We start from the raw sequence: 26,687 nt of genomic DNA on the forward strand, positions 1-26,687 counted from the left end.
GAGAGATCTCTGTATTGCCCTCTGATATACTTTTCATATTTATTAGGTCTCCCCTAAATCTTCTCTTTTCTAGAGTAAATAGACCTAATTTTAATAACCTTTCCGTGTATTGTATTGCACCCACTCCAATTATTATTTTAGTTGCCCGCCTCTGAACCCTTTCAAGTTTAGTAATGTCTTTCTTGAGCACCGGCGCCCAAAATTGCACACAATACTCCAAGTGTGGTATGTTGTTCTGTATGTTCGGTTTTAATGTCAATAAAATGTCATTATATCGGTATTTTATATCCTTATGGCATGTTTACGACTTGTGTTAGGCTATGTGCACACGGTGCGTTTTTCTCGGCGTTTTTGCGCGTTTTTCGGGTGCGTTTTTGGCCTCAAAACTGCATGACTTTGCTTCCCCAGCAAAGTCTATGAGTTTTCATTTTTGCTGTCCCCACACAGCGTTTTTTTTCAGCTGCGTTTTTGTGGTGACCACAAAAACGCAGCATGTCAATTATTCCCGCGTTTTTCACTGCGCTTTTCATCCATTGAGTTCAATGGGATGTTGAAAGACGCAATGAGAAACGCAAATAGCTGCGTTTTGGTGCGTTTCTAAGACCAAAAACGCAGCTATAAGCGCAGGAGGTGGGTAGTAAAGTGACGTGTACAGGAAGAGGATTCCTTCTGTCAGTATAGACAGAAGCATGAATCCTCCCGGTACCGTCACCGCCGCGTCCATCTCCCGTCCTGTGCATGTATGCTGCCGTGCGGCGCCATGTACAGGCAGGAGGTGGAAGCGGCTGTGAAAACAAAAGTTAACAGTAGAATAAAAAAAAAAAAGTTATACTCACCTGTGTGCAGCCACGCGGTGCCATGCCCGCTCCCAGCTCCTGTCACGGTATCGCCGCTCCCGCTCCGGCTGTGTGCAGTCTCCCCGGGGCAGGACCTTGCTTGCAGGACCTGGCGATGGATCACCTGATGCAGTCACCTGACGCATCAGCTGATCGAGTCTCGGGCTGACGCGGGCGCCCGGCCGGTATCAGCGGATGCGTCAGGAGACTTCATCCCTGATTACCGGCAGCTGCTGCAGCGATCGTATAGGATCAGACTCCCGCCCCATCGCTCCGGGAGCTGCCGGTAATTCAGCACATAAGTGAGTATTATTTTTTTTTTTTTTTTCTACTGATGCATCAGCTGATTGTATAATCGGCGTTTATGCAATCAGCTGATGTGTGATGGGATTCAGCCCCTAGAACCTGACACATCATCTGATCGCTTTGCCTTCCAGCAAACCGATCAGATGATATTGGATCTGGATTGGACGGCGCGGGACCCTGACCCAGGATTACTGCGGAGGGGGGTTTATTTCAATAAAGATGGAGTCACTAATTGTGTTGTGTTTTATTTCTAATAAAAATATTTTTCTGTGTTGTGTTTTTTTTTTTATCTTTACTAGAAATTCATGGTGGCCATGTCTAATATTGGCGTGACACCATGAATTTCGGGCTTAGGGCTAGCTGATAATATACAGCTAGCCCTAACTCCATTATTACCTGGCTAGCCACCCGGCATCAGGGCAGCTGGAAGAGTTGGATACAGCGCCAGAAGATGGCGCTTCTATGAAAGCGCCATTTTCTGGGGTGGCTGCGGGACTGCAATTCACAGCGGGGGGTGCCCAGAAAGCATGGGCACCCTGCACTGTGGATTCCAATCCCCAGCTGCCTAGTTGTACCCGGCTGGACTCAAAAATGGGGCGAAGCTCACGTCATTTTTTTTTTTTAAATTATTTCATGAAATTCATGAAATAATTTAAAAAAAAAGGGCTTCCCTATATTTTTGGTTCCCAGCCGGGTACAAATAGGCAGCTGGGGGTTGGGGGCAGCCCGTACCTGCCTGCTGTACCCGGCTAGCATACAAAAATATGGCGAAGCCCACGTCATTTTTTTTTTTGGGGGGGGCAAAGAAATCCTGCATACAGTCCTGGAAGGAGGATGCTGAGCCTTGTAGTTCGACAGCTGCTGTCTGCTCTCCTGCATACACTATTGGATGGAGGATGCTGAGCCTTGTAGTTCGACAGCTGCTGTCCTGCATACACTATTGGATCGAGGATGCTGAGCCTTGTAGTTCTGCAGCTGTCTGCTCTTCTGCATACACTAGTGGAGAATGAAGAACACATTGAAGAAGGAAATGACATCAGACCTTTTTTTTTTTTGTTCACTGATAAAAAACGCATAAGGACGCAGTGAGCAAAAACGCAGCAAAACGCAGCAAAAAAACGCACCAAATCGCGGCAAAACGCGTGCGTTTTTTGCCGCGTTTTTTCGACGCAGGTGCGTTTTTGTGCGTTTTTAGCGGCCAAAAACGCACAAAAACGCAGCGTCAAAAAAACGCAGCGTGTGCACATAGCCTTAGGCTTCCTTCACACGTCCTTATTTCCAGTATGTGTGGACATACCCATTATAACCTTTAACCCAGTACCATTCTTTCAATGTGAAAAAAACCCCCAAACATTTTATTGTGTAAAAAAACAGACATGTGAAGGATGCCTTACACAGTATATCACATAAATGAGTACACCCCTCACATTTTTGTAAATATTTTATTATAATTTTTCATGGGACAACACTGAAGATATGACACTGTGATACAATGTAAAGTAGTCAGTGTACAGCTTATATAACAGTGTAAATTTGGTGCCTTCTAAATAACTCAACACAGTCATTAATGTCTAAACTGCTGGCAACAAAACTGAGTACACCCCTAAGTGAAAATTAGCACATTGTACCCAATCAGCCATTTTCCCTCCCTGGCGTCATGTGACTCATTAATGTTTCAAGGTAGCAGGTGTGAATGGGGAGCAGATGGGTTAAATTTGGTGTTCTCACTCACACACTCTCTCATACTGGTCACTGGAAATCATGGCCCCCTCATGGCAAAAAATTCTCTTTCTGAAAAAGAAAAAAAAAAAAGAATTGTTGCTGTACATAAAGATGGCCCTAGGCTACAAGACGATTGCCAACACCCTGATTGCACCCCAGTGGCCAAGACCATGCAGCGGTTTAACAAGACAGGTTCCACTCAGAACAGGCCTCGCCATGATCGACTAAAGACGTTGAATGAACATGCTCTGCGTCATATCCAAAGGTTGTCTTTTAAAAATAGACGTATGAGTGCTGCCAGCATTGCTGCAGAAGTGATAAGGGTGGTTGGGATCCACCTGTCAATGCTCAGACCATACATAGCACACTGCATTAAATTGGTCCGCAAGCTGTTCTCCAAGAAAGAAGCCTCTCCTAAAGATGATGCACAAGTAAGCCCACAAACATTTTGCTGAAGACAACCAGACTAAGGACATGGAATACTGGAACCATGTCCTGTGGTCTGATGAGACTAAGATAAACTTATTTGTTTCAGATGTTGTCAAGTGTGTATGGCAGCAACCAGGTGATGAGTACAAAGACATGTGTGTCTTGCCTACAGTGAAGCATGGTGGTGGAAGTGTCATTGTTTGATTTGTTTGATTTAACTCTGCATGAGTGCTGCCGGCTATATGGAAATACAGTTAATAGAGGGAACCATGAATACCAACATGTACTATGACATAGCACGGTCCCCTCGGTTTGGAAACTGGGCTGTAGGGCAGTATTCTAATATGACAGTGACCCCAAACACATCCAAGATGACCACTGCCTTGCTAAAGAAACTGAAGGTAAAGGTCCTGAAATGACCAATCATTTCTTCAGACCTAAACCATATTGAGCATCTGTAGGGCCTCCTCAAATGGACAGTGAAAGAGCACAAGGTCTCTAACATCCACCAGCTCCGTGATGTCATCCTGGAGGAGGGAAGAGGATTCCAGTGGCTCATGTGAAGCTCTAGTGAACTCCATGCCCAAGAGAGTTAAGGTAGCACCTAAAAATAAAGATGGCCACTCAAAATATTGATATTTTAATCATAATTTGTCCATTTTCATTTAGGGGTGTGCTTACTTTGTTGCCAAAGGATAAGACATTAATGGCTGTGTGTGGAGTTATTTAGAGGGCACTAAATATACCATGTCATACAAGCTGTACACTGACTACTTTATATTGTATCAAAGTGTCATATCTTCAGTGCTGTCCCATGAAAAGATAAATATATAAAATATATTTCCAAAAATGTGAGGGGGTACTCACCTTTGAACTATTCAAAAAAAGACCAAATACCGTTTCTATGTGAATGATTGCAATGGATCTGCTAAACACAGATACCAAATGGATGGTGTCCATATGGCATCTGTATTTGTAGGCATCCATTGAGTTTAATGGGAGAGTCTGAACTTAATGGATCAGAATACTGCGTGCCGCATTTTTTTGCTGAGTAAAACGTTTATGTAATTTAGACCATTCACTTGGGTTGGTCTGTGTGCGGTCAATATCATACAAGGACAGTTTACAACTCGAAAATATCATCATCGAAACAAACCCTGAGGGGTACTTTGCACGCTGCGACATCGCTAGCCGATGCTTGCGATGCCGAGCACGATAGTACCCGCCCCCGTCGAACATGCGATCTCTTGCGATAGCTGCCGTAGAGAACATTATCGCTAAGGCAGCTTCACACGCACTTACCAGCCCCGCGACGTTGCTCTGGCCGGCGAACCGCCTCCTTCCTAAGGGGGGCGGGTCGTGCAGCGTCACAGCGACGTCACACGACAGGCGGCCAATAGAAGCGGTGGGGCGGAGATGAACGGGATGTAAACATCCCGCCCACCTTCTCCCTTCCGCATTGCCGGTGGACGGCGGGCGCAAGTAAGGAGATGTTTGTCGGTCCTGCGGTTTTACACACAGCGATGTGTGGAGCTGCAGGAACGACAAACATCGTACCTGCGGACGCACCGACATTATGAAAATGAACGACGTGACACAGATCAGCGATTTTTGACTGTTTCACGCTCGTTCATCTTCTCTCCTAGGCTTTACACGTTGCGACGTCGTTACCGGCGCCGGATGTGCGTCACTTTCGATTTGACCCCGATGATATCGCAGTAGCGATGTCGCAACATGGAAAGTACCCCTAAAGCTGCGCACAGAATGAGTTTTTCGTAAACGTTTGACGCTATGTAAAGTTCTAGTCATGTGGAGGGGATTTATAGAAATCTACCCACTGTGCTTCTTTTTTAACGCTGGGAACATTGACCTGCGATGTGTGTTTCAAATTCACAAAATCTGAATTTCTGTTGCAGGTACATTGAATTTTATGTGCAGATTTTCCTCATAGAATTACATTGTATGCGGAAATTCACAAGTAAAAAACTTGTGTTTTTCATGTGTTTCCGAAATGCAGTAAAAATGCATATAATCCTCATTAAAAGTTTTGGCAAAGACATATCCAGAAGTATAAAAAACAAAGAAGTTTTATCTAAAACCTGATATACCAAAAAGAGAGAAACCACTGTGTCAGGCCTGTTTCACACGTCAGTGATAAACACAAACGTTTTTCAATGACGTGTAAAAAACGCATATGTCCCTCCGTGTTCCGTGATTCACGGCACACGTGTGTTGTATATGTGCAATCCGTGATACGTTATCCATCATCCATAATTGCACATGGAGATAAACTCACCTGTCCCTGCCCCTGCTGTCTGTGGTGCTGAACTCTTCGGCTCTGCTGTGTTTCCACCCCCGCTGCAGCTACTTCCGGGTTGGCTGTGGCTGCATACATGAATATGCATGAGAATAATGAGCCGGCTCTGAAGCAGCAGCATGCATAGGCCGAAGCGAGCGTAGCTGGAGAAGGTGAGTATGAAATGTTTATTATTTTCAATGTCCGTGTTTTTCTGGTACGTGTTTCACGGACTACATGATAGTATGGTCCGTGAGACATCAATGATGCCAGAAAAAAACGGACATGTCTTCGTGCGGTAATCACGGAGACACGGTCAGTGAAAAATCACTGATGTGTGCGCAGACCGATTGATTATAATGGGTCTGCGTATGTTCGTGATTCTGGTACGTATAAAAACTAGCACATACGTTCCAGAATCACTGACGTGTGAGACAGGCCTCAGAAACACAATAAAAACAAGTAAAAAAAACTCACGTAACCTACTTTCCTTACAGGGGTTATCATGGACTATATTTTTTTTTTCAATGCACCTAAAAACTAACAGGCCAGTAATACTTAGCTGCCTGCCAGATGCCGATCTTTGCCAGTACAGAGCAGTCACAGGCAGCTCCTGCTGGGGATTCTCCGTCTCACAGTTGTCATGTTGAAAGAGCAGCCGTTTCTTTTCCGCTATGCTCTGTTAACTGGGCGTGACTGCTGATATCATGCTGATTGACAGCTGGCTCCCTGCTGCCTAACTCCTCATTCACACTTCAATGAAAAACACACACGTGTTAAACTGACGTGTTAAAAATGCATATGGCCCTCTGTGTGCCGTGATTTTGGCACACGTGTGTTCTCCGTGTGCTATACGTGATATAGCACACGGAGATCAGGTACTTCTGTACTCACCTGTCCACGCTGCTGCTCACCGTGGTGCTGATATCTCCTGCGCTGCTGTCTTTGGCCGCTGCTGTTACTTCCAGGTCGCGGTGCAGTGAGTATTCATGAACATAATTAGCCGGCCTGGAAGCAGGAGACAGAAGGCCGAAGACAGCATCACTAGAGATAGGTGAGTATAAAAATAATTTTATTTCAAAGATACGTGTTTTTTCTGGTACATCACTGTATGACGTCACCTTCTTGCATCTGATTGGTGGGCGGAAACCATTGGTACAGCGCAGACATCTCCTCTGCACGTCACCGCAAATGATTCAACTGTAGTAAAGTCATGCTGGCACCGACCCCCGGCATAGGGCCGCGATCGTCATGGAGGATAGGTGAAACTTTTTTTGTGTATTACTAAAGGATGGGCACAATACTACAGGGCACAAGGATGGGCATAATACCTCAAGGATGAGCACAATACTACTGGGCACAATATTACTAGGCACAATACCACAAGTATGAGCACAGTACTACAGGGCACAAGGATGGGCACAATACTACAGGGCACAAGGATGAGCACAATACTACAGGGCACAAGGATGAGCACAATAATACTGGGCACAATACTACAAGGATGGGTATAATACTACTGGGCACAATACTACAAGGATGAGCACAATACTACAGGGCACAAGGATGAGAACAATAATCCTGGGCACAATACTACAAGGATGAACACCTTACAACAGGGCACACAGATGGGGACATTACTACAAGATGTTGGCTAAGATTATTATATGATGCTGCTAATTGTAAAATAATATTACAAGAAGGGGATAAAATGTAAAAAAAAAAATTCAAAATAAAGCATAACTTTTTGTTTTGCCATTAAAAATGCTTTTTTATATATAAACTTACCTAAAAAAAAGTGCAGGTTTGTTATAATAAACAAGCAAAACAATGCTCAAGAAAGTGATCCAAAGGTGTATAGAAAAAAAAAACATTGGATCGTTAAAAAATGTCACTTTGTCCTGCAAAGAATGCAGCCCCTCTCAAATGTTTTTTTCTATGTGCGGCCCATTCACCCAGCTGCGTTTGATACCCTTGGTGTAGAGGCTCATAACTCTGTACCCCACAACCTCAATGGCCTGAGGGACGCCCTTCAAGAAGAGTGGGATGCCATGTCTCAGCAGACAGTAACTCCACTTGTGAACAGCATGAGATATCACTGTCAGCTGTAATTGATGCTCAAGGCCACATGACAGGTTATAGAGACATTGACATTTGTGGGGGTATACTCACTACTGTTGGCTTTTTTGTTTCAATAAATTGTGTGAAATGAGAAAATCACCAATGGATTCTTCTACTTAAAGGGAACCTGTCAGGTCCGATATGTACCAAGAACCACAAGTAGTAGGAATCTTTAGGCTATGTGACCACGCTGCGGAAAATGCGCAGATTTTGCCGCGGATTTCTCGCGGAAAAGCCGCGGATTTTCCAGAAATCTGCAGCACAGCTACTCCCCAGCCATTTCTATGGCATTTGGGAAATGCTGTGCCCACGCTGCGGATTTTTCCGCAGCGGAAATCGTGCGGATTTTCGTGCGGAAAAATCTGCAGCATGTCAATTATTGTTGCGGATTTTCGTGCGGCTTTTGCCTATTCAATTGAATTAAAAAAAAAATAAAACAAAATGCAAAATCCGCAACAAAATCCGCATCAAATCCACACCTATGAAAAAGTGCGGATTCCGGGGGAAAGCTGCGGATTTTGATGCAGAAAAATCCGCAGATACAGAGTCCCGTGGGCACATAGCCTTAAAGAAGTATTTCTAAAGATCTTTTACCGTATGCTAATGAGGCCAGGCACTAGTCCCCTGGGCGTTGCTTCCCTGGCTAGTCGGCTCCATTAGCATGTTAGGCCGGTTTCACACTTGCGTTGTTTTGTTGGAACGGGTTCCGTAACAAATGCAGTACAGTTCATTTATTTACAGTGGAAGCGTGACACCATGCTATTGTGTGCTTCATACACTACCCGCATGTGTCCACATGGTGTTGCGCTTCCACTGTAAATAAATGAACTGTACTACATTTGTGACGGAATCCGTTCCAACAAAACAACGCAAGTGTGAAACTGCGGGCGTTCTAACATGCTAATGAATGTGCAGCATCAGAGGATGATCTCACTCACCTCTCCGCTGCCATCGTCGTCTGACACTGGATTTCAGCTCAGTATGCATGACCCTGGAGTTTGGGTCATGCACACTACTTCAGTTTGAAGCTGGGACGCGTACACCCAGCTTCATAGTGCGCATGACCGAAAGTCCGGGATCAGGAGCACTAAGCCGAAATCCCCCGTCGGGGGATGTACTAACATGCTAATGGGGGCGACTGGCCGGGGGACTAATGCCCAGCGGGCTCTTGCCCTCACTCATTAGCAGGGGCGTAACTATTGCGGTCGCAGTGGTCGCCATTGCGACTGGGCCCGGCAGGTTAGGGGCCCGGCACCGCCCGCCCAGCAGATAAACAGTCGTCTCCGCTCTGTGACAGAGAAGCTGCGATGTAACTATACTGACTAGCTCTAATACAAGTGGTTGGCAGCGCTGGGCTCCACCCCCTCCAGCCTCTTCCTACCTGTGACCTCGGGCTGACTGCCTGCCTCGTCTTCTACGGGTCTACAGGCTGTGGAGGCAGTGACTGTGTGGATGCATGTCAGCAGTCGCAGGAGATGAAGAATCAGGTCAGAACTGGAGGCTGCAGTGCGGTCTGAGGGGCAGACAGTGGCCGACACAGTAACAAAGTTTGCGACTTGTGAGGAACAGCCTCTGTCTCCCCCTCCCACTAGCTCTGGTCAGTGACCCGATGTGGACCCTTCATTTATTTAGTAATGTGCAGGCAGCCATGTGCTGGACAGGGTTGACAGTAGCTATAATGCAGAAAACTGCATCTGACCCTTTTTGCATTAGATATTTATAACATGAAAAGATTCACTAAGCTGCCAGTGCCTAGAACATTTTGGAATCTGGGAGATAAGGGGCTGAGGCTGGTAAGTTGGTGTGGGTCACATACAATGAATGTGAGCAGTGGGGAAGGATTTGGAGCAGTTTGTTGCAGGCAGCCAGGTCCTTTGCACTAAGTACAGTATGGCTAAATGACTGTGCACTGCTGAGTGCTAATATTAGCACGTGAGTCAGGGGGGTCCAGCGCCAGTGGCAGCAATGGATGTGCACAAGATGGAGATTTGGTTGCAGAAATTTCTGCACCAAATCTACATCTACTGACAGGAGAAATGCTGCAGCAAAAACAAGGGGTTTTGCCACAATTTGATGCGTTGTATGTATTTTTGCTTGTGTTTTTTTTTTTCATTACTTTTAATGGGGAAAACGCAGGAAAAAACACAGAGAGAATTGACATGCTGCAGTTATTTTTCTACAACTAAATCTGCAAAGAAACAATCCTGAACGTGTTCATATAACTTCAGTATTCTCATTTACCATATTTTTCGCTTTGTAAGATGCACTTTTTTTCCTCAAAACTGGCGGTAAAATGGGCATCTTACAAAACAGATATGGCTTATGAAGGCGGCGGTGGTTGAGCGGGCTCATAGGAGACAGGCTCACAGGACGCGCTTGGGAGTGTCGCGATGGGCAGCATTGATCTGGGGGCAAACAGGCTGCAAGGGTGTCTCGGCGGCGGGTGCGTTGAGCTGACTGCCGGCTCAATTGAATCGCCCACAGTTCATGTAATGTACTTTAAGAAAATAGCTGCAGAAGCGGCGCTTGCGCAGATTGAGGCGTTGGATGTCACGAAAATAGCCATGGAGTCCTATCTGAGCATGCGCCGCCTCCACGGTCATTTTCTTCAAGTCCATTTTGTCAAACGCGGGCGATTCAATGCAGCCGGCAGTCAGCTCAATGCACCTGCCGCCGAGACATTTCCACAGACCGCCCGCCGCCGAGACACTCTGTGTTGTGACACCTCCGCAGACCCCCGCCGCCCGCAGATCAATGGCGGCCACTGCAACACCCCCGAGCGCATCCTGTGACTCTGCTCCACCACCACCGCCCTGGTAAGCCATACCCGGTGGATTCAAATGCGCCCGAGGCTACACCCCCGAGCCACAGCATTGCTGACCCTCCTGAGCAGCAACACTCCCTCCACCTAGCGCACAGCATCGCTCTTCCTCCTGTGTCCTTCCTGAGTCGCTCTACCACCGCCGCTCCCCCCTGGGGAGCTTCAGGATTAAAGGGAAGGTGTCGCATTTTTTATTTTGTATTAATAATAGAGATTATGAAATCAAGTATTTTTAACACAAAAATAAACTCACTGTTTAGTTAGTTTTTATTGAATTCTAGTTTTACTGAAGCACTGGGGGCTGCCATCTTGGATTTGCTGTGAGTAACGACGGTTACTCACCTCCTTTATGGCAGCCCTCTGTGCATTCACTTTGATAGTCAGACTGCAACCTATACTTAATACAGGAAAACTGCCTGCTGTGACCTGGACACATCCCCTGGGCTGTCCAGCAGAGGGAGGAGATCGGTACCGTTTTTGTGCAGCTCACAGTGTATGCTGTGTGCTGCACTTTACCTCTGTCACCCGTTCGGCCTGTGTGAGTACCAGCTCCTCTCCCCTTGCCGCCGCTGCTAACGTCTCCAATGACTCCCCCCCATTCCCCGCTACCCCCCCCAGCTCTCCATGCCGCTGTGGGCAGGGGCGTAACTACCGCAGTCACGGAAGTCACCATGGAGGCCTGAGGAGGCTGGCTGCATTATTATACATGGAGGCCTGTGTAGGTTGGCTGCATTATACATGGAGGCCTGGGAAGGCTGGCTGCATTATACAGGGAGAACTGGGGAGGCTGGCTGCATTATACATGGAGGCCTTGGGAGGCTGGCTGCATTATACATGGAGGCCTGGGGAGGCTGGCTGCATTATTATTATTTATTATTATAGCGCCATTTATTCCATGACGCTTTACAAGTGAAAGAGGGTATACGTACAACAATCATTAACAGTACAAAACAGACTGGTATAGGAGGAGAGAGGACCCTGCCCGCGAGGGCTCACAGTCTACAGGGAATGGGTGATGGTACAATAGGTGAGGACAGAGCTAGTTGCGCAGTGGTGTACTGGACTGAGGGCTATTGTAGGTTGTAGGCTTGTTGGAAGAGGTGGGTCTTGAGGTTCCTCTTGAAGCTTTCCATGGTAGGGGAGAGTCTGATGTGCTAAGGTAGAGCATGGAGGCCTGGGGTGGCTGGCTGCATTATTATACATGGAGGTCTGGGGAGACTGGCTGCATTATTATACATGGAGGCCTGGGGAGGCTGGCTGCATTATTATACATGGAGGCCTGGGGAAGCTGGCTGCTATATTATACATGGAGGCCTGGGGAGGCTGGCTGCATTATACATGGAGGAGTATGAGGCTGCATAAATCAAAATGAAGGACACCTTATACATGGAAAATAGAAGTGCATTATACATGGAGGAGTATGGGGCTGCATAATACAATATGAAGTTTTATGGGGTTGCGTTATAATACATATAGGACTATGGGGGTTACATTGTAATATATGGAGAACTATGGAGCCTACCTTATACATGGACTATGGGGGTGCATTATAAAACATGGAGGACTATGGGGTAAATTATAATATATGGAGAACTATGAGAAATTCATTATAATAAGTGGAGGGCTACGAGGGTTACCTTATACATGGAGGACTATGGGCGTGCATTATAATATATGGTGGACTATGGTGCAGTATAATATATGGAGGATTATGGGGTGAGTTATAATACATGGAGGACTATGGGAAATGCATTATAATACATGGAGGACTATGGAGGTGCATTCTAATATATAAAGGGTTATGTGGGAGCCATTATAGTATTTGGAGAACTATATACAAGAGGGGATAAATATACAAGCAGGGGATGGGAACGTTTTGTGCTGAGGGAAAAAGGCTCTTTTCATCAGCACCCAGCTTTTCCATGCTCTGCTATACATCTTCTCTCAGCACCCAGCTTTCCCATGCTCTGCTATACATCTTCTCTCAGCACCCAGCTTTCCCATGCTCTGATACGGGAAAGCTGGGTGCTGCGGGAAAGAGGTTTAACAGAGCATGGGAAAAGCTGGGTGCTGAGGACAAGATGGATATCAGAACATAGGAAAGCTGGGTGCTGATAGAGGGATTTCAGATCATGGGAAATCTGGGTGCTGAGGGTATGAGAGCCAAGTGTCAGCGTCATTATCCCGTACCCCAAGTGTCGGTGTACGTGGTGTGGGGTGGCCCAGGTCTGAACTTTGCACCGGGGCCCATCAAACTCTAGTTATGCCACTGCTCATTAGCATACGGTATATGATCTTTAGAAATACTTTTTCTCAAGATCTCTTTATCTATGCTAGTGTATACAGGGGCGGTTAGGCAGGGATTAGCAATATGCACCCAGAACTGCTCGTGGTCCTGGGTGCATATTACACCTGACAGGTTCCCTTTAAATACCCTACTGTCAAGATAAAATATCACTGTAGAGTGAACTTTTTCCATATATTTCACCTGAAAGCCAAATATCCTGTTTGTGAGTAATGTATACATTATGTATGTGAATATAAGTACACACACACACACACACACACACACACACACACACACACACACACACTATATGTCTCCAAGTACAAGTTGTAATTGCCCCAACCAATCGGGTCCCTGCTCTCACCCTACATGTGAGGAGTCACAGATGAATGCTGAGATCTGATTGGTTGCTATGCGGCTCCATTCCTCAGCTCTCGTACATTTCTTTCCCGCTGTATTCTGAGAGGAATGTGCGTCCACGCGGCAGACACGAGTGATGACAGACAAGTGCCGGCTCCAGTGCTGTGACGTGGAGCTCCAGTGTCAGGAGGCCTCCTCAGTGCGGGCTCTCCGCCCCCAGCGCACCGTCCCCTCCCCCGGGGTGTGCAGGCCGGGCCGAGTGCTGACGTGTGATTGTTGTTACAGATGTTACCGCTGAGGCCCAGATGTGGCCTCCGGAGCAGTGACCGTGTACTCACCGTGTAGTGGAGCTGGATGGTGTCTCCCCACTCCACCGTGTCCACACACGACTCCGGCTTCACCTGTGGGAGAGATAAAGGGATGACACCGAGAGAAGACACCGCGGGGCACAGCACCAGATGGATACAGAGGGGGCACAACCAGGGCATGATGGGCACAGAGGGGGCACAACCAGGACATGATGGGCACAGCACCAGATGGATACAGAGGGGCCACAACCAGGGCATGATGGGCACAACATTAGGACATGATGGGCAAGAGGGGGCACAACACCAGATGGATACAGAGAAGGACAACACGAGGACATGAGGGGTACCACACCAGATGGATACAGAGGGGGCACAACACCAGGATATGATGGGCACAGAGGGGGCACAACACCAGGATATGATGGGCACAGAGGGGGCACAACACCAGATGTATACAGAGGGGGCACAGCACTAGGACATGATGAACACAGAGGAGGCACAACACTATGACATGATGGGCACAGAGGGGGCACCACACCAGATGGATACAGAGGGGGCACAACCAGGGCATTATGGGCACAGAGGGGGCACCACATTAGGACATGAGCACAGAGGGGGCACAATTCTGTGCACAACACCAGATGGATACAGAATGGGCACAACCAGGGCATGATGGGCACAGAGTGGGCACAACACCAGATGGATACAGAAGCGGCACAACAACCAGACATGATGAGCACAGAGGGGGCGCAACACTTGGACATGATGGGCACAGAGGGGGCAGAGAACCAGATGTGCACAGAAGTGTCACAACACCATGACTTTATGGGCATAGAGGGGGCACAACACCAGAGGATGGGCACAGTGGGGACATGCCGAGCAGGTGGCAGATGTGACGATGAGCACTCACGTACACTGAGCATAGAGATCAGCTGTAACTGGACGGCTATAGCGATGTCACATGTGGGACAGTGGCACTGTGGGCACATAAGTAGCTGCACACAAGTGAAGTGGGCATCATTGTATCAGAGGGAGCAGGGAGAGTGGCGGCCCGTTATGTGGGGGGCACATGGGTGTAATACCTGTGTATGGGGGAGGTATATGTGTGTGTATAGGGGGTATAGTACTGGGGTAAGTAGCACTGGGGTGTATAGTGTGGGGGGAGGCACGGGGTGCATAGGGGATATAGCAGCTGCCACCTGTGGGTGACATTACACGTGCCCCGGGGTTCCCTGTACTCACCACAGTCTCAATCACCAGCTCGGTGTCATTCTCATTGTCCTCCTCCTCGGCGTCCGCCCTGATCAGTGCTGAGGAGGAGAAGAGGAGCAGCAGCAGGAGAGGAGCCCGGAACATGGTGCACACGGGATGGAGGGAAGGTGACAGCTGCCAGGAGAAGAAGAGGACCGCGAGCGCCGGGAGAGAGGGCTAAGAGGGAGGGGGAGGAGCCACAGGCCCCGCCCACCAGCCAGCCTGCCCCTCTCTCCTCTAGCTCCCCGCCCAGGACACCTCCACTCATGGGTGCTACACCTGGAGAGAGTGAGCGAGAGAGTGTGTCAGTGTCTGTCAGTGTCTGTGTGTATCAGTGTGTGGTGCTGTCAGTGCGTGTGTGTGCCAGACTGTGTCACCGTCAGTGTGTGTGGTCTTCTGTGTCAGTGTGTGTGTGTGTGTGTCATTGTCAGTGTGTGTCATTGTCACGATGCTGAAGTTGGTTTCTTATTCGTCCAGTTTCTTATTCGGCAATTTAGTTTTTTCAGTTTTTTACACGTTTAACAAAAAAATGACACATGACAATAATAAAATACAATGCACTGATGTGCCCTAATATAAATACACTCAAAACCAGCTGCAAAAATTATAAAACTGGCATAAAAATGGGCATCAAAGTGGGCACCAAAGTATGTTAGTGAAAGGGTTAAATGGCTTTGGGCCACTGATCTAACACCAGAATTGCATACCTAGTGATGCCTCTAATTAAACTGAAGTGACTCCAGCCTGGCCCAAAGGGGTTCTGGGCATCAGAACTGGCATCAAAGTGGGCACACAGCCAATTTTCACAGATTTGAATAAGTAACTGGTTTTTTTGAGGGGTTAAATGGCTTTGGGCCACTGATCTCACACCACATTTACATACCTAGTGATGCCACACATCAAATTCAGATCACTCCAGCCTGGCCCAAACAGTTTCTGGGCATCAGAACTGGCATCAAAGTGGGCAAAACCTCAGTTTTCACAGATTTGAATAAGTAACTGGTGTTTTTGAGGGGTTAAATGGCTTTGGGCCACTGATCTCACACCACAGTTACATACCTAGTGATGCCACACATCAAATTCAGATCACTCCAGCCTGGCCCAAACAGTTTCTGGGCATCAGAACTGGCATCAAAGTGGGCAAAACCTCAGTTTTCACAGATTTGAATAAGTAACTGGTGTTTTTGAGGGGTTAAATGGCTTTGGGCCACTGATCTCACACCACAGTTACATACCTAGTGATGCCACACATCAAATTCAGATCACTCCAGCCTGGCCCAAACAGGTTCTGGGCATCAGAACTGGCATCAAAGTGGGCACACAGCCAATTTTCACAGATTTGAATAAGTAACTGGTGTTTTTGAGGAGTTAATTGGCTTTGGGCCACTGATCTTACACCACATTTACATACCTAGTGATGCCACACATCAAATTCAGATCACTCCAGCCTGGCCCAAACAGGTTCTGGGCATCAGAACTGGCATCAAAGTTGGCAAAATCGCAGTTTTCACAGATTTGAATAAGTAACTGGTGTTTTTCAGGGGTTAAATGGCTTTGGGCCACTGATCTCACACCAAATTTACATACCTAGTGATGCCACACATCAAATTCAGATCACTCCAGCCTTGCCCAAACAGTTTCTGGGCATCAGAACTGTCATCAAAGTGGGCAAAACCTCAGTTTTCACAGATTTGAATAAGTAACTGGTGTTTTTGAGGGGTTAAATGGCTTTGGGCCACTGATCTCACACCACAGTTACATACCTAGTGATGCCACACATCAAATTCAGATCACTCCAGCCTGGCCCAAACAGTTTCTGGGCATCAGAACTGGCAACAAAGTTGGCAAAATCGCAGTTTTCACAGATTTGAATAAGTAACTGGTGTTTTTGAGGGGTTAAATGGCTTTGGGCCACTGATCTCACACCACATTTACATACCTAGTGATGCCATACATCAAATTCAGATCACTCCAGCCTGGCCCAAACAGTTTCTGGGCATCAGAACTGGCATCAAAGTGGGCAAAACCCCAGTTTTACAGATTTGAATAAGTAACTGGTGTTTTTGAGGGGTTAAATTGCTTTGGGCCACTGATCTCACACCAAATTTACATACCTAGTGATGCCACACATCAAATTCAGATCACTCCAGCCTTGCCCAAACAGTTTCTGGGCATCAGAACTGGCATCAAAGTGGGCAAAAACCTAGTTTTACAGATTTGAATAAGTAACTGGTGTTTTTGAGGGGTTAAATGGCTTTGGGCCACTGATCTCACACCACAGTTACATACCTAGTGATGCCACACATCAAATTCAGATCACTACAGCCTGGCCCAAACAGGTTCTGGGCATCAGAACTGGCATCAAAGTGGGCAAAAACCTAGTTTTACAGATTTGAATAAGTAACTGGTGTTTTTCAGGGGTTAAATGGCTTTGGGCCACTGATCTCACACCAAATTTACATACCTAGTGATGCCACACATCAAATTCAGATCACTCCAGCCTTGCCCAAACAGTTTCTGGGCATCAGAACTGGCATCAAAGTGGGCAAAACCTCAGTTTTCACAGATTTGAATAAGTAACTGGTGTTTTTGAGGGGTTAAATGGCTTTGGGCCACTGATCTCACACCACAGTTACATACCTAGTGATGCCACACATCAAATTCAGATCACTCCAGCCTGGCCCAAACAGTTTCTGGGCATCAGAACTGGCATCAAAGTGGGCAAAACCTCAGTTTTCACAGATTTGAATAAGTAACTGGTGTTTTTGAGGGGTTAAATGGCTTTGGGCCACTGATCTCACACCACAGTTACATACCTAGTGATGCCACACATCAAATTCAGATCACTCCAGCCTGGCCCAAACAGGTTCTGGGCATCAGAACTGGCATCAAAGTGGGCACACAGCCAATTTTCACAGATTTGAATAAGTAACTGGTGTTTTTGAGGGGTTAATTGGCTTTGGGCCACTGATCTTACACCACATTTACATACCTAGTGATGCCACACATCAAATTCAGATCACTCCAGCCTGGCCCAAACAGGTTCTGGGCATCAGAACTGGCATCAAAGTTGGCAAAATCGCAGTTTTCACAGATTTGAATAAGTAACTGGTGTTTTTCAGGGGTTAAATGGCTTTGGGCCACTGATCTCACACCAAATTTACATACCTAGTGATGCCACACATCAAATTCAGATCACTCCAGCCTTGCCCAAACAGTTTCTGGGCATCAGAACTGGCATCAAAGTGGGCAAAACCTCAGTTTTCACAGATTTGAATAAGTAACTGGTGTTTTTGAGGGGTTAAATGGCTTTGGGCCACTGATCTCACACCACAGTTACATACCTAGTGATGCCACACATCAAATTCAGATCACTCCAGCCTGGCCCAAACAGTTTCTGGGCATCAGAACTGGCATCAAAGTGGGCAAAACCTCAGTTTTCACAGATTTGAATAAGTAACTGGTGTTTTTGAGGGGTTAAATGGCTTTGCGCCACTGATCTCACATCACATTTACATACCTAGTGATGCCACACATGAAATTCAGATCACTCCAGCCTGGCCCAAACAGGTTCTGGGCATCAGAACTGGCATCAAAGTGGGCACACAGCCAATTTTCACAGATTTGAATAAGTAACTGGTGTTTTTGAGGGGTTAAATGGCTTTGGGCCACTGATCTCACACCACATTTACATACCTAGTGTTGCCGCACATCAAATTCAGATCACTCCAGCCTAGCCCAAACAGTTTCTGGGCATCAGAACTGGCATCAAAGTGGGCAAAACCACAGTTTTCATAGATTTGAGTAAGTAACTGGTGTTTTTGAGGGGTTAAATGGCTTTGGGCCACTGATGTCACACCACATTTACATACCTAGTGATGCCGCACATCAAATTCAGATCACTCCAGCCTGGCCCAAACAGGTTCTGGGCATCAAAACTGGCATCAAAGTGGTCAAAACCCCAGTTTTCACAGATTTGAATAAGTAACTGGTGTTTTTGAGGGGTTAAATGGCTTTGGGCCACTGATCTCACACCACATTTACATACCTAGTGATGCCACACATGAAATTCAGATCACTCCAGCCTGGCTCAAACAGGTTCTGGGCATCAGAACTGGCATCAAAGTGGGCACACAGCCAATTTTCACAGATTTGAATAAGTAACTGGTGTTTTTGAGGGGGTAAATGGCTTTGGGCCACTGATCTTACACCACATTTACATACCTAGTGTTGCCGCACATCAAATTCAGATAACTCCAGCCTGGCCCAAACAGGTTCTGGGCATCAGAACTGGCATCAAAGTGAGCAAAACCCCAGTTTTCATAGATTTGAATAAGTAACTGGTGTTTTTGAGGGGTTAAATGGCTTTGGGCCACTGATCTCACACTACATTGACATACCTAGTGATGCCACACATCAAATTCAGATCACTCCAGCCTGGCCCAAACAGGTTCTGGGCATCAGAACTGGCATCAAAGTGGGCAAAACCACAGTTTTCATAGATTTGAATAAGTAACTGGTGTTTTTGAGGGGTTAAATGGCTTTGGGCCACTGATGTCACACCACATTTACATACCTAGTGATGCCACACATCAAATTCAGATCACTACAGCCTTTCCCAAACAGGTTCTGGGCATCAGAACTGGCATCAAAGTGGGCACACAGCCAATTTTCACAGATTTGAATAAGTAACTGATGTTTTTGAGGGGTTCAATGGCTTTGGGCCACTGATCTCACACCACATTTACATACCTAATGATGCCACACATCAAATTCAGATCACTACAGCCTGGCCCAAACAGGTTCTGGGCATCAGAACTAGCATCAAAGTTGGCAAAATCGCAGTTTTCACAGATTTGAATAAGTAACTGGTGTTTTTCAGGGGTTAAATGGCTTTGGGCCACTGATCTCACACCAAATTTACATACCTAGTGATGCCACACATCAAATTCAGATCACTCAAGCCTTGCCCAAACAGTTTCTGGGCATCAGAACTGGCATCAAAGTGGGCAAAACCTCAGTTTTCACAGATTTGAATAAGTAACTGGTGTTTTTGAGGGGTTAAATGGCTTTGGGCCACTGATCTCACACCACATTCACATACCTAGTGATGCCGCACATCAAATTCAGATCACTCCAGCCTGGCCCAAACAGGTTCTGGGCATCAGAACTGGCATCAAAGTGGGCACACAGCCAATTTTCACAGATTTGAATAAGTAACTGGTGTTTTTGAGGGGTTAAATGGCTTTGGGCCACTGATCTCACACCACATTTACATACCTAGTGTTGCCGCACATCAAATTCAGATAACTCCAGCCTGGCCCAAACAGGTTCTGGGCATCAGAACTGGCATCAAAGTGGGCAAAACCCCAGTTTTCATAGATTTGAATAAGTAACTGGTGTTTTTGAGGGGTTAAATGGCTTTGGGCCACTGATCTCACACCACATTTACATACCTAGTGATGCCACACATGAAATTCAGATCACTCCAGCCTGGCCCAAACAGGTTCTGGGCATCAGAACTGGCATCAAAGTGGGCACACAGCCAATTTTCACAGATTTGAATAAGTAACTGGTGTTTTTGAGGGGTTAAATGGCTTTGGGCCACTGATCTCACACCACATTTACATACCTAGTGTTGCCGCACATCAAATTCAGATAACTCCAGCCTGGCCCAAACAGGTTCTGGGCATCAGAACTGGCATCAAAGTGGGCAAAACCCCAGTTTTCATAGATTTGAATAAGTAACTGGTGTTTTGAGGGGTTAAATGGCTTTGGGCCACTGATCTCACACTACATTTACATACCTAGTGATGCCACACATCAAATTCAGATCACTCCAGCCTGGCCCAAACAGGTTCTGGGCATCAGAACTGGCATCAAAGTTGGCAAAATCGCAGTTTTCACAGATTTGAATAAGTAACTGGTGTTTTTGAGGGGTTAAATGGCTTTGGGCCACTGATCTCACACTACATTTACATACATAGTGATGCCACACATCAAATTCATATCACTCCAGCCTGGCCCAAACAGGTTCTGGGCATCAGAACTGGCATCAAAGTGGGCAAAACCCCAGTTTTCACAGATTTGAATAAGTAACTGGTGTTTTTGAGGGGTTAAATGGCTTTGGGCCACTGATCTCACACCACAGTTACATACCTAGTGTTGCCACACATCAAATTCAGATCACTCCAGCCTGGCCCAAACTGGGCATCAGAACTGGCATCAAAGTGGGCACACAGCCAATTTTCACAGATTTGAATAAGTAACTGGCGATTTTGAGGGGTTAAATGGCTTTGGGCCACTGATCTCACACTACATTGACATACCTAGTGATGCCACACATCAAATTCAGATCACTACAGCCTTTCCCAAACAGGTTCTGGGCATCAGAACTGGCATCAAAGTGGGCACACAGCCAATTTTCACAGATTTGAATAAGTAACTGATGTTTTTGAGGGGTTAAATGGCTTTGGGCCACTGATCTCACAGCACAGTTACATACCTAGTGATGCCACACATCAAATTCAGATCACTCCAGCCTGGCCCAAACAGGTTCTGGGCATCAGAACTGGCATCAAAGTGGGCACACAGCCAATTTTCACAGATTTGAATAAGTAATTGGTGTTTTTGAGGGGTTAAATGGCTTTGGGCCACTAATCTTACACCACACTTACATACCTAGTGATGCCACACATCAAATTCAGATCACTACAGCCTGGCCCAAACAGGTTCTGGGCATCAGAACTGGCATCAAAGTGGGCAAACACCTAGTTTTACAGATTTGAATAAGTAACTAGTGTTTTTGAGGGGTTAAATGGCTTTGGGCCACTGATCTCACACCACATTTACATACCTAGTGATGTCGCACATAAAATTCAGATAACTCCAGCCTGGCCCAAACAGGTTCTGGGCATCAGAACTGGCATCAAAGTGGGCACACAGCCAATTTTCACAGATTTGAATAAGTAACTGGTGTTTTTGAGGGGTTAAACGGCTTTGGGCCACTGATCGATCTCACACTACATTGACATACCTAGTGATGCCACACATCAAATTCAGATCACTCCAGCCTGGCCCAAACAGGTTCTGGGCATCAGAACTGGCATCAAAGTGGGCACACAGCCAATTTTCACAGATTTGAATAAGTAACTGGTGTTTTTGAGGGGTTAAATGACTTTGGGCCACTGATCTTACACCACATTTACATACCTAGTGTTGCCGCACATCACATTCAGATAACTCCAGCCTGGCCCAAACAGGTTCTGGGCATCAGAACTGGCATCAAAGTGGGCAAAACCCCAGTTTTCATAGATTTGAATAAGTAACTGGTGTTTTTGAGGGGTTAAATGGCTTTGGGCCACTGATCTCACACTACATTTACATACCTAGTGATGCCACACATCAAATTCAGATCACTCCAGCCTGGCCCAAACAGGTTCTGGGCATCAGAACTGGCATCAAAGTTGGCAAAACCTCAGTTTTCACAGATTTGAATAAGTAACTGGTGTTTTTGAGAGGTTAAATGGCTTTGGGTCACTGATCTCACACTACATTGACATACCTAGTGATGCCACACATCAAATTCAGATCACTACAGCCTTTCCCAAACAGGTTCTGGGCATCAGAACTGGCATCAAAGTGGGCACACAGCCAATTTTCACAGATTTGAATAAGTAATTGGTGTTTTTGAGGGGTTAAATGGCTTTGGGCCACTAATCTTACACCACACTTACATACCTAGTGATGCCACACATCAAATTCAGATCACTACAGCCTGGCCCAAACAGGTTCTGGGCATCAGAACTGGCATCAAAGTGGGCAAAAACCTAGTTTTACAGATTTGAATAAGTAACTAGTGTTTTTCAGGGGTTAAATTGCTTTGGGCCACTGATCTCACACCACAGTTACATACCTAGTGATGCCACACATCAAATTCAGATCACTCCAGCCTGGCCCAAACAGGTTCTAGGCATCAGAACTGGCATCAAAGTGGGCACACAGCCAATTTTCACAGATTTGAATAAGTAACTGGTGTTTTTGAGGGGTTAATTGGCTTTGGGCCACTGATTTTACACCACATTTACATACCTAGTGATGCCACACATCAAATTCAGATCACTACAGCCTGGCCCAAACAGGTTCTGGGCATCAGAACTGGCATCAAAGTTGGCAAAATCGCAGTTTTCACAGATTTGAATAAGTAACTGGTGTTTTTAAGGGGTTAAATGGCATTGGGCCACTGATCTCACACCAAATTTACATACCTAGTGATGCCACACATCAAATTCAGATCACTCCAGCATGGCCCAAACAGTTTCTGGGCATCAGAAATGGCATCAAAGTTGGCAAAATCGCAGTTTTCACAGATTTGAATAAGTAACTGGTGTTTTTGAGGGGTTAAATGGCTTTGGGCCACTGATCTCACACTACATTGACATACCTAATGATGCCACACATCAAATTCAGATCACTACAGCCTTTCCCAAACAGGTTCTGGGCATCAGAACTGGCATCAAAGTGGGCACACAGCCAATTTTCACAGATTTGAATAAGTAACTGATGTTTTTGAGGGGTTAAATGGCTTTGGGCCACTGATCTCACACCACATTTACATACCTAGTGATGCCACACATCAAATTCAGATCACTACAACCTGGCCCAAACAGGTTCTGGGCATCAGAACTGGCATCAAAGTTGGCAAAATCGCAATTTTCACAGATTTGAATAAGTAACTGGTGTTTTTCAGGGGTTAAATGGCTTTGGGCCACTGATCTCACACCATATTTACATACCTAGTAATGCCACACATCAAATTCAGATCACTACAGCCTGGCCCAAACAGGTTCTGGGCATCAGAACTGGCATCAAAGTGGGCACACAGCCAATTTTCACAGATTTAAATAAGTAACTGGTGTTTTTGAGGGGTTAAATGGCTTTGGGCCACTGATCTCACACTACATTTACATACCTAGTGATGCCACACATCAAATTCAGATAACTCCAGCCTGGCCCAAACAGATTCTGGGAATCAGAACTGGCATCAAAGTTGGCAAAATTGCAGTTTTCACAGATTTGAATAAGTAACTGGTGTTTTTGAGGGGTTAAATGGCTTTGGACCACTGATCTCACACCACATTTACATACCTAGTGATGCCAACCATCAAATTCAGATAACTCCAGCCTTGCCCAAACAGGTTCTGGGCATCAGAACTGGCATCAAAGTGGGCAAAACCCCAGTTTTCATAGATTTGAATAAGTAACTGGTGTTTTTGAGGGGTTAATTGGCTTTGGGACACTGATCTTACACCACTACATACCACCACTACCATAACTACAGAACCTGTTTGGGCCAGGCTGGAGTGATCTGAATTTGATGTGTGGCATCACTAGGTATGTCAATGTAGTGTGAGATCAGTGGCCCAAAGCCATTTAACCCCTCAAAAACACCAGTTACTTATTCAAATCTATGAAAACTGGGGTTTTGCCCACTTTGATGCCAGTTCTGATGCCCAGAACCTGTTTGGGCCAGGCTGGAGTTATCTGAATTTGATGTGCGGCATCACTAGGTATGTAAATGTGGTGTGAGATCAGTGGCCCAAAGCCATTTAACCCCTCAAAAACACCAGTTACTTATTCAAATATGTGAAAACTGAGGTTTTGCCCACTTTGATGCCAATTCTGATGCCCAGAAACTGTTTGGGCAAGGCTGGAGTGATCTGAATTTGATGTGTGGCATCACTAGGTATGTACATTTGGTGTGAGATCAGTGGCCCAAAGCCATTTAACCACTGAAAAACACCAGTTACTTATTCAAATCTGTGAAAACTGCGATTTTGCCAACTTTGATGCCAGTTCTGATGCCCAGAAACTGTTTGGGCCAGGCTGTAGTGATCTGAATTTGATGTGTGGCATCACTAGTTATGTAAATGTGGTGTAAGATCAGTGTCCCAAAGCCAATTAACCCCTCAAAAACACCAGTTACTTATTCAAATCTGTGAAAATTGGCTGTGTGCCCACTTTGATGCCAGTTCTGATGCCCAGAACCTGTTTGGGCCAGGCTGGAGTGATCTGAATTTCATGTGTGGCATCACTAGGTATGTAAATGTGGTGTGACATCAGTGGCCCAAAGCCATTTAACCCCTCAAAAACACCAGTTACTTATTCAAATCTGTGAAAACTGGGGTTTTGCCCACTTTGATGCCAGTTCTGATGCCCAGAAACTGTTTGGGCCAGGCTGGAGTGATCTGAATTTGATGTGCGGCATCACTAGGTATGTGAATGTGGTGTGAGATCAGTGGCCCAAAGCCATTTAACCCCTCAAAAACACCAGTTACTTATTCAAATATGTGAAAACTGAGGTTTTGCCCACTTTGATGCCAGTTCTGATGCCCAGAACCTGTTTGGGCCAGGCTAGAGTGATCTGAATTTGATGTGTGGCATCACTAGGTATGTAAATGTAGTGTGAAATCAGTGGCCCAAAGCCATTTAACCCCTCAAAAACACCAGTTACTTATTTAAATCTATGAAAACTGGGGTTTTGCCCACTTTGATGCCAGTTCTGATGCCCAGAACCTGTTTGGGCAAGGCTGGAGTTATCTGAATTTGATGTGCGGCAACACTAGGTATGTAAATGTGTTGTGAGATCAGTGGCCCAAAGCCAATTAACCCCTCAAAAACACCAGTTACTTATTCAAATCTGTGAAAATTGGCTGTGTGCCCACTTTGATGCCAGTTCTGATGCCCAGTTTGGGCCAGGCTGGAGTGATCTGAATTTGATGTGTGGCATCACTAGGTATGTAACTGTGGTGTGAGATCAGTGGCCCAAAGCCATTTAACCCCTCAAAAACACCAGTTACTTATTCAAATCTGTGAAAACTGGGGTTTTGCCCATTTTGATGCCAGTTCTGATGCCCAGAACCTGTTTGGGCCAGGCTGGAGTTATCTGATTTTGATGTGCGGCAACACTAGGTATGTAAATGTGGTGTGAGATCAGTGGCCCAAAGCCATTTAACCCCTCAAAAACACCAGTTACTTATTCAAATCTGTGAAAACTGGGGTTTTGACCACTTTGATGCCAGTTTTGATGCCCAGAACCTGTTTGGGCCAGGCTGGAGTGATCTGAATTTGATGTGAGGCATCACTAGGTATGTAACTGTGGTGTGACATCAGTGGCCCAAAGCCATTTAACCCCTCAAAAACACCAGTTACTTATTCAAATCTATGAAAACTGTGGTTTTGCCCACTTTGATGCCAGTTCTGATGCCCAGAACCTGTTTGGGCTAGGCTGGAGTGATCTGAATTTGATGTGCGGCAACACTAGGTATGTAATTGTGGTGTGAGATCAGTGGCCCAAAGCCATTTAACCCCTCAAAAACACCAGTTACTTATTCAAATCTGTGAAAATTGGCTGTGTGCCCACTTTGATGCCAGTTCTGATGCCTAGAACCTGTTTGGGCCAGGCTGGAGTGATCTGAATTTCATGTGTGGCATCACTAGGTATGTAAATGTGGTGTGAGATCAGTGGCCCAAAGCCATTTAACCCCTCAAAAACACCAGTTACTTATTCAAATATGTGAAAACTGAGGTTTTGCCCACTTTGATTCCAGTTCTGATGCCCAGAACCTGTTTGAGCCAGGCTGGAGTTATCTGATTTTGATGTGCGGCAACACTAGGTATGTAAATGTGGTGTGAGATCAGTGGCCCAAAGCCATTTAACCCCTCAAAAACACCAGTTACTTATTCAAATCTGTGAAAACTGGGGTTTTGACCACTTTGATGCCAGTTTTGATGCCCAGAACCTGTTTGGGCCAGGCTGGAGTGATCTGAATTTGATGTGCGGCATCACTAGGTATGTAACTGTGGTGTGACATCAGTGGCCCAAAGCCATTTAACCCCTCAAAAACACCAGTTACTTATTCAAATCTATGAAAACTGTGGTTTTGCCCAC

At 46.0% G+C, this 26,687-nt stretch overlaps 1 protein-coding gene across 1 annotated transcript in view; it reads right to left on the reverse strand.

The window, feature by feature from the left end:
* FKBP11 (FKBP prolyl isomerase 11) overlaps positions 1 to 14,927 on the reverse strand; it is an 88,099-nt gene extending 73,172 nt beyond the window's left edge. The window contains exons 1-2 of the mRNA XM_075334403.1: positions 14,729 to 14,927; positions 13,517 to 13,579 (exon numbers count right to left, since the gene is read on the reverse strand). Coding sequence (XP_075190518.1) covers positions 13,517 to 13,579; positions 14,729 to 14,842 — 177 coding nt within the window. The 5' untranslated portion in view covers positions 14,843 to 14,927. The remainder of the gene's footprint in view (positions 1 to 13,516; positions 13,580 to 14,728) is intronic.
* Positions 14,928 to 26,687: the final 11,760 nt, after the last annotated feature.

The sequence above is a fragment of the Anomaloglossus baeobatrachus genome, chromosome 2 (genome assembly GCF_048569485.1).
Source record: "Anomaloglossus baeobatrachus isolate aAnoBae1 chromosome 2, aAnoBae1.hap1, whole genome shotgun sequence".
Taxonomy (NCBI): domain Eukaryota; kingdom Metazoa; phylum Chordata; class Amphibia; order Anura; family Aromobatidae; genus Anomaloglossus; species Anomaloglossus baeobatrachus.